Raw genomic sequence first — 8,953 nt, forward strand, 5'->3', positions numbered from 1 at the left:
GGGTGCGTGTTGACGGTGTGAACGCTCTTCGTTTTTCTTAAATCTTTTCTGCGACTGTCAGTGCGTGGAGAAACTAAGGTGTGTTTCGTTGGAATAACAGGTAATAATTCAAAGCGGTATTTTTCTGAAAGTGAAAAAAAAAATTATTGCATCGCCCCTTTAACTTATATTTGAAGATAGTACCAGCAAGAGATCGCCAATATCTCAAAAGCAGACAAAAAAAAAAAAAAACTAAAAATTGGCGTTATTACAAGAGCATACTGGAACAGTACTGTATCAGTCAGCGAGGCATCCGGTTCAGCGGGTGGGAAGCAAGTGCTTCGTCTTTATTGTCGTCTCTCACTCAGTGTGGCGGTGGCGCTAGTATCAAGACTGTTACATCTCCCTTTCTTTGGACTATGAAAAACCAACAAGAAATACATACGAAATTAAACAAAATACACAAAACACGAAATATAAAAAGCAATAACTCAAAAGCCCGTTAAGCTTGCTGCTGGAAGTTCTGATCGTAGTTTAGCCTTTGGGGTCGCCGCACAGTTCGGGTTGATGTCCGAGCAACACATGGTCTAAGTTCACTAGCCAGATCATCCTCTGTTCTCGCTGCGGAGTTGACTGCAGCTGGGGAGTTGGTCGGAGTTCTCGTTGAAGTAGCGACTGTGGTTGGGATGGCTGGATCATCATGCTGCACTGTTGGGGTCAATGCAGCCGGTGTAGCTTGAATGCTGGTCAGGGCACAGGCTGGGGAATCTTCCAGGTGCTCCTCAAAGTGATCGGAACTCTGCAGGTCTTCATTCGTTGGTCGCAGGTGTTCTCTGTTGCGTCGATATTCCCGGCCATCCTGCGTGACAACCAGTGAAGAACGAGGCGCCACGTTCCTTAACACTTGGCCCTTTGTGACCCACTGTCCTTTGTCCCTCAGACGTACCACGTCACCTTCCCGTAGTGGCTTCAAAAAACATCCTTTAGTGTTATCCTGTGTGTGTTTTCTGGCTGGTTTTGGAACTGCTGGCGTGAAGTCAGGAAGACGGGACCTAATGCGGCGTCCCATTAGAAGCTCGCTGGGGCACCGGCCATCCTCCAGGGGTGTAGACCTGTAACCAAGCAATCCCAGCCAAAAGTCTTCATTAGCTTCAGCAGTTTTCCGCAGTATTCGTTTTACAACTTGCACACCCTTTTCTGCAAGTCCGTTGGAACGTGGAAAATGCGGACTGGACGTGGTGTGCTTAAAATCATACTTCAAAGCGAAACTCTGGAACTGACGTGACGAGAACTGTGGACCGTTGTCGCTGCACACCTCTAGAGGTATTCCGTGTCTAGCAAACATGCTGCTTAATGTCCAAATAACAGTTTCTGATGTTGCCTCTCTGAGCCTCTCTACCTCTGGGAAGTTGGAAAAGGCATCATAGGCAACTAGGTACGTGTTCCCCGCCTGCTCAAAGAGGTCAACACCAACACGCGTCCATGGTAAGCCCGGAACCTCACGCATCATTAGTGGCTCGTTCGGTTGCTTGTACGCAAACTGTTGACAGATTGAGCAACGGTGAATCATTCTCGTGATATCTTCGTTAATGCCGGGCCAGAAAACTAGCTGTCTTGCTCGTGCTTTACACTTATTGATACCAAGATGGCCATCGTGTATCCTCTCGAGTATTCGCTGGCGCATGGTCTCTGGGATGACCACCTTTACGCCCTTAAACAAAACTCCAGATACTTCTGTTAATTCCCCGGCGAAAGGTTTGTACTGTCCATGAATAGGGAGGTTTGCTCGGAGACAGTTAATTACGTTCGTGAGGACAGTGTCCCGAGCAGTTTCACGCACGAGCTGAATCTTAGTTGCTTCGCTTACGAGTGTGTGCTGAAGCTCCAATGCATGCACCTCAACATCGGTTAGTTCTGTGCCGCTTGGCTGCCCAGAAGGAAGTGCTCTCGAAAGGACGTCTGGAACCACCAACTCTCTGCCAGGGACGTACGTCAGCTGGAACTCATACTTCATGAGCCTCAAGAAGAAACGCTGCAAGCGCGGTGGCATATCTCCTACACTTTTTTGTGCGATCGCAATCAGAGGCTTATGGTCAGTTTCCGCTATAACTCGCCGTCCGTACACAAAGTGGTGGAATTTTTCAAGACCATAAGTGACTCCAAGAGCCTCTTTTTCAATTTGCGAATAGCGTGTTTCCGCACTAGACAAGACTCTTGAAGCGTAGGCCACTGGTTTCCACCCCGACAGTGGCAACAAGTTTGCTTGGGCTCCAGTATCAATCTTCAGCATGATATCCTTATCAGCTACCTTCGCCGGTATCAGCCACTCTGCTTGATTACTTGCAGAAGTGCGTGCTCCCACCTCCAGAATTTCAAAGTCACTCCCGGCATCCGCGGCTTGATCGTCGTTTTCGTTAGTTATCGCGTTCACCCGTTGCTTCGGACAGCAAAACGCGAAATGACCTCGGCGATGGCATCTCCTGCATTCTTTTCCTGTTGCTGGACAGCCTGTTCCTTTGTGAATGAAGTTAAACTTCTGACAGCGGTCAGGTCTAGGTGGTGCTTCCACTGGCACCGTCGAACGTCTTTTAGTTGTCTGGTGAATACTGAGAACGGACTCTTCTGGCTTGTCCCAAACTTTGTTTTGTTTTTCTGCTATTTCGTTCGCTTTACACATGTCTACTGCTCTGGTAAGCGATAAGTCCTGCTCTCGCAACAGTCTTTGACGTAGTTTCTTGTTCGATATACCATACACTATCTGATCTCTGATCATCGAGTCTGCCAAACTGCCAAATTCGCAGGTCTTAGCCTTCAACAAAAGGTCTCTGTAGAATTGCTCAAACAGCTCACCTTCTGCCTGCTCTCGCATCCTGAATACGTAACGCTCGTACGTTTCATTCTTCTTGGGAGAACAGTAGTTATGAAACATTTCCACCACGGCCTCGTATGTTTGCTCCCCTTCGACGTTGAAGGTGTCGTAGACTTCCACGGCCTGCTCCCCGGCAACATGCAGCAACAACGCGATCTTCTGTCCCTCCTTCCTTTTGGCGGGTGGCTCCGTAGCTGTCATGAATATTTCGAACCGTTGCTTGAAACGCCTCCAGTTCTCAGCAACGTTGCCTGAGAACTGGAGCGGCTCTGGCGGTTTCAGTCCTTCCATGGCTGAGGCTACCGCAGGGCTTGTGATGACGTTCGAACGACTTCTGACACCATGTATCAGTCAGCGAGGCATCCGGTTCAGCGGGTGGGAAGCAAGTGCTTCGTCTTTATTGTCGTCTCTCACTCAGTGTGGCGGTGGCGCTAGTATCAAGACTGTTACAAGTACCTTCTCGGTTTATTTCGGATGGACGTTGATATAACGCGTCTGCAACCAGCTAGATGGTTCCACACATCCGAAGGTAAATTAGGTCACTAAAGTTGAACGAGGAAAGAAGTAGTCCGCATATGTAGCGGGTTATATCATCTATATAAGGGTAAGCGTACTGGCAGGTACAGGCAGCATTTGAGTCTTTCCTGTCCAGAATAAAGTAACGAAAATAACAGGCAAAAGAAACTTCGCGACGAAGTCAACAGAAACTATGTGTGTCTGGGGGAGGGGGGAGGGGAGCAATGTCGTTACACAGTCATCAGACCGTATCTGCCTGAGCCGGTTTTGAAGAGCGAGAACCGAGTCAAGGAAAAAAAACAGTAATGGCGATACGAGAAGGCAGCGGCACCACACTCGCGCCGCGTAATGTTGTGTCGCGAGGCAAGGAGATAAAATCAACCGCGGTCCAAACAACTAAGTAGCACCAGTGACGGCGTCCGCCGTCGTTACAGCAGCCAAGCACATACCGCGACGGGAGCTCCATTCATTCCGCCCTCCCACGCGCATCGATTCCGGTCGCCCGAAAGGGTTGCGCTGGCGGACAGCGCCGGAGGCCACCGCTACTGTTCGCGCGCTGAAGACGTCATCCCGCCCCGTGATCGTACTCGTAATAAATTTCCGCCCGGTCGATCTGAACTTCCGTCGCGTTTATCGCGGAATCGCAGAGTCGGACGCTCGAAAATTAAGCAAGCGAGCAACGCACGCCTGCACACAAAAAACGCAAGCAAAGGAATTAACAGGGGCGGAAGATTCAATAAAGGACAGATTCCCTTTCAAGGGCACGCCGAAAGAGGCTGGTGAGCCAAGCTCAGCCAGCAAGCTGACTGCATGGATACAGACAGCTACGGTTAGGTACACGATCAAACCAACACGGAACAACAGCTTGCAGGGCAGGTATACTAATAATAATAATAGGCATATCCTTTATTTTCCAACAAAGGTATTAGATTGTTGTTGGATAAATTGGAAAAAAGCTGTTAAGGAACAACTTTACAAGTACCAAGCCCCCAAGATAGCAGCAGGAATCATCGCAAATAAATAGTAGATATTGATATATAACCAAAAATACAAATATAGAATATACTCTATACAGAAAGCACTCGCACAATATTAAAATAAATTTAAAAAAAGGCACCATACCAAGAAAGACCATACAAGAAAGCACCAACGGAATATATAAATTAACTAGTAATTAGGAGGCAAATGAACAAAGAAAGCAAAGGTATGAACATTAACCCGGTTCAAATTTACCCGTTTCGACTAAGGAGAATAGATTCCAATAAGCTGGTTATTGACTGTGTGTGGAGTTCTATATATATATATATATATATATATATATATATATATATATATGCTGTACGCTAAGGTGATTAAAGGGGCGGTGCAACGATCTTAGGACTTTGCCCAATTAACTGCGAGAGTAATATGTGTCACCTATAGAACGAAGAAGAGAAAAGCGTATTTTCTTGCGCGCGCTAGTTTTTATTTAAGAAAAATAAAACACATCGAAGGTCAAAGTGCCTCTCAACTCTCCACGTCTTCTTTGGAGTGGCGTACTCTGGAGGATCACCTGGTTACCTCCTGGGTTTTCTCTCCAGAAACCCCAGCCGCTTTCTCCGGGATTGTCGCCTTTTCAAGGCGACAATCGCGTAGTCTTCAACTTCAACTAATGCGTAGTCTTCAACTTATAAGGCTCAACGTGCTGGCCGCCACGAGAAAGACGCGAGTCAATGTTGCTATCGCCCCTAGTGACCTTCAAGCTAGAGTTGACGGAAAAATCTATCCAAATGCGCCTCTTTATCATAGCGCCCGTTGCCATCCACTGAGCACAGTTACTGCGCTGCGGGTGCTTTTTTGTTTGTTTGTCTTGGTTTGGTTTGGTTTCGACTGAAAGAGCAACTAACAACACTGGCAACATGGAATTTCATATTTGGTGCCGGCGTTTTTGCTATTTGCGCGCACATGTATCAAAAACGTAGCTAAAACTTTCTGTGATGCGACTGGAAGAAGGAAGACTATTTCTGAAGCCATCGCGCGTGAAACCCCCCCCCCCCCCCCCCCCCCTTGAGAATAAGCTGACACCACATGACAGTTAAGAAACTAACTAAATCATTAAAAGGCTATATGTTTGCTTTTATTATATTGCGAAAACATCGATAATCACTTTCTCATATTTGAAATCACCTGCTGTTTCAAATTTCTTTGTTGCTTTTTTAATTCGAATTTGTTGGTGTAAAAATCGGACAATACTGTTTTAGAGTGGAACTTTTTTCTCGTATTTTCGAAACACGTACAAACGTTCGGAGAACAAGTTAAACCTCAAGGTTCGACATCGAACAGCAAGCAAGCTCAACAAACGTTCGCGGCACCCCTTGCAACAATCAACCCGATCCAGCTAATCCAGCGACCCAACTGGTAATGAATAGAGATGCCGCGAACTTTTTATCGAACTTGAGGTCCAAAGATCGAACCAAGTAGTTCAAAAGGTATGATGCGTTTCAGACCTGCGACCTTATAAAGTTTTTTTTAAAGAAATTGACAATTTGCTAACGAAACAAAGGTGAGTGTGCAGGCGGGCGGGTGATAATTAAGCGTGATGTACCACTTGAGACTGTGGTGTTGGAAAATGAAGAAACTTTCAAAGCCTTCTTAATTTTTCTGCATCACAGCCTGAGGTGTTGCATTATAATTAATTTTGTAAAGTTCGATTTTTAATTTTTTTTTGTGCTAAGAAATTTGGCTCTTTTTTTTTTTTAAACCTGCGAAGTTAAAAAATCGACGAAGTTCGAACTTTTGAGAAAAAGTTCGACGAAGTTCGAACCACGTTTATACTAAAAGTTTAAGGGAGGACATGGACCTAAATTTCAATTTTTTTAAAAGTTCATTTTAAAAATTTGTGGTTTTTGATTTTAGGAACTAATCATACACCCTTACACTAAATTTCATAACCATATGCCAAATAGTTATGTTGATATAAAATAGTTTCAACATATTGTGAGGCAGTCCTAAAGTAAAGGAGTGCAATGTTTTTATGCAGTTTTCTCTGTTCCATTTTTTGCTGCAACTTTTATAGGAAGGAGTCTTTTCTTTGAAGGTAAAAGTATTTTGATACTACAGTCAAGATGTTTCTGAACTGAAATTTACTGGGAATCGGGCTATCTACTTCATTTTGTTTTAAGTTAAATCCTCATTGAGAAAAAACTGTTTTAAAAAATTGGCATAGGACAGATATGCATCTCATATTTCGAGATAACAACTCTTCCTGAAATATTTACATTTGAGTCATAAAAGCCTGATAGCCCGAAGTCCCATATCCCCCCCCCCCCCCCTTTTACATTCAAGCAGACAAAATGGTGCTTAATATCTTCTTTTGCATTTCATAGATTTGTTAACGAAGAGTGACGCACCTTCTGATGCAAGTATACGAAATTGTCATAGAGAGATGCAAGTTTGCACAATACACCTACATCTGATATTAAATCTCCCCTGCAAATTTCATTTCGATCACTATAGTAGTTCAGAAGTTAAATCTTAAGCCAGTGTCCCCCCTTAAGGTAACAAACATAAATAATACAAATATAGGAGTGACACTATTGCACTGAATCTTTTTCACAAAGGCTCTCCCGTGTAAAACCTCGTGAATACGTATATATATATATAGGTGAGGACACACAGCACGGCGAACGCTGCGACGCGATCGACCAGATAAAGTCCTTTGGCCCGAGCAGCCTAAAGCCAACAGCGTCTCCGCCGTCCAAACAACGCAGCTAAGAAAAAAAAAAAAAAAAGTGTATCGTTTTCAAGTGCGCCCTTTTTCCGCTCGGAGCGTCTGCTCTGACCTTGACGGACGCTGGCTTTAACCTTGATGAACACCGCGCCAGAGATCTCTCCCCTTCAACGCGTTCATAAAACTGTTTTTGCCGCCGTTGAGGCACGAAACTATAGGGTCATTCGCGAAGCAGTGTCTAAACAACAGGAGCGGCGCAAGTGCCAAGTTCTACATGTTGTAACGCACCCAAAAAACGACTTGTAAAAAAAAAAAAAAAGAAACATGTTTTTTTTATAGAGGACATAGGAAACCGAGTCCGCGACAGGCTGTCATTTACCGCATATCGAGGAGCCATCTGGTGTCGCCGCTTCCAACCAAGACGGGGACAGGACTTTATCTGGCAGCTGCGACACGACCGATCGCGACTTACAGTGGCCTAGAAGAGTAAGTACGTGTGCTGTCCGCGGCGCGTTTCAACGGACGCGAGGGGGTCGCCGCACCTATGACTGCGCAGAGGGCGCTGAGCTACAGGAGCGCGGCCGTGCGCGGCGTTGCGTACATGTTTACACGTGTTTTGTTGGTAGTCTGTGCTGTGTTTACGTGTGAACAGTGCCTCGTATCCTCGTTGCCTGTGCTGTTACCCTGACTGCGCTGTATTTGGATTCAGTAGTGGTGGTGGTGTGTGTGTGTGGACTTAAATGAAACAAGATGACGGGGAGGCGGCGTGGCAAGCACGACGGCTTCTGTTTTGTGCCGAATTGCAGCGGCGGTTATCGCTCGTGTAATGAGGCACGCTCTTTGTTTCGGGCTCCGCTTGAGGCTGATCGCCGTGAAGAATGGTCGCGGAACATAAAGAGAGGCGATCGAGCCCTCGACGAGTGCAGCGTTTTCTGCGAGCGCCACTCCGAGCCAAGGTTTATCCAGCGGTGTTTTCAGATGACGATCAACGGTAACGTCGTTGAAATTCCCCGAGACCGACCGCTCTTGGCAAAGGATGCCATTCCTGCTACTTTCCCAGATGCTTCTAAATACTTATCAAAGTCACTGCCGAAAAAAAAAGGAAGGAACGGAACTTCAGCGTCCAGGTTTTCCCCAGTTCGAAGCGAAAACGAGAGGACAACATGCTGCAAGAAGCGGCTTCTAATGATGTTGGCCTCCTGAACGATGTCAAGCTTCCTGATCAAGCTCGTCAAGAACTGTCATTTTCAGGGCTGACCAGGATAAACGTATGGTCCGAAATTTTCCTGCCCTGTGCTGAGGACATTTCTTTACGCAGAGTGCGAAGCGGACGCTGTCGAGCAAAGCAGGATAGCTGTAAAGAAGCAGGTGCAGATTACGATGCAAGCTGGGGGAACTTTCCAAAGCCGGGATGTGACAAACATGATACGGAGCTTACGCTGAGTATAGTGAAATTTTATGTACTTCTCCGCTTCCGCTTTTATTCTACATCTTTGAACCAGGAGCGCAGCTCTAAACGAGAACAAGCCAAACACATGAAGATGAGATGTAATTAGGCTGTAAGTTGTCCAAGGCGGAGTTGTAGATTTGGTTTGTACAAAAGCTTGTGTTTGCTTGTGAAGAGATTTGTACTAACAAAAAGGTGAAGTGTTGGCCTGAAGAAATTTGAATGACAAATAAAGCATTCCATAATTATGTTTGTTTTGTCGGTGTCTTCTTTGTGCGAGACCAGTCTGAAGAGCAAAAGCAGCACCCAGATGCATCCACAGGTAGCGTCCTAACTGTTATGTATGCCAAGCAATGCAAAATGGATTAGATACGGACGAGTCAAAGTATTAAAATTCATTTGCAGCAAATATAGATGTGTAAGCTGTATAAGT

At 45.7% G+C, this 8,953-nt stretch overlaps 1 protein-coding gene across 1 annotated transcript; it reads right to left on the reverse strand.

Annotated features, from left to right (window-relative positions):
• Positions 1-342: 342 nt before the first annotated feature.
• LOC115331031 (uncharacterized protein K02A2.6-like) lies at positions 343-1,514 on the reverse strand. Its single transcript, XM_029993106.4, has one exon. It carries the CDS (start codon positions 1,487-1,489, stop codon positions 482-484), a length of 1,008 nt encoding a protein of 335 aa, XP_029848966.3. The 5' UTR covers positions 1,490-1,514; the 3' UTR covers positions 343-481.
• Positions 1,515-8,953: the final 7,439 nt, after the last annotated feature.

The sequence above is a fragment of the Ixodes scapularis genome, unplaced genomic scaffold (genome assembly GCF_016920785.2).
Source record: "Ixodes scapularis isolate PalLabHiFi unplaced genomic scaffold, ASM1692078v2 PGA_scaffold9__187_contigs__length_104089568, whole genome shotgun sequence".
Taxonomy (NCBI): Eukaryota; Metazoa; Arthropoda; class Arachnida; order Ixodida; family Ixodidae; genus Ixodes; species Ixodes scapularis.

Excerpts from the sequence above, each read along its gene's own strand:
- LOC115331031 (XM_029993106.4), bottom strand. The coding sequence starts at position 1,489 with ATGATGCGTGAGGTTCCGGGCTTACCATGGACGCGTGTTGGTGTTGAC.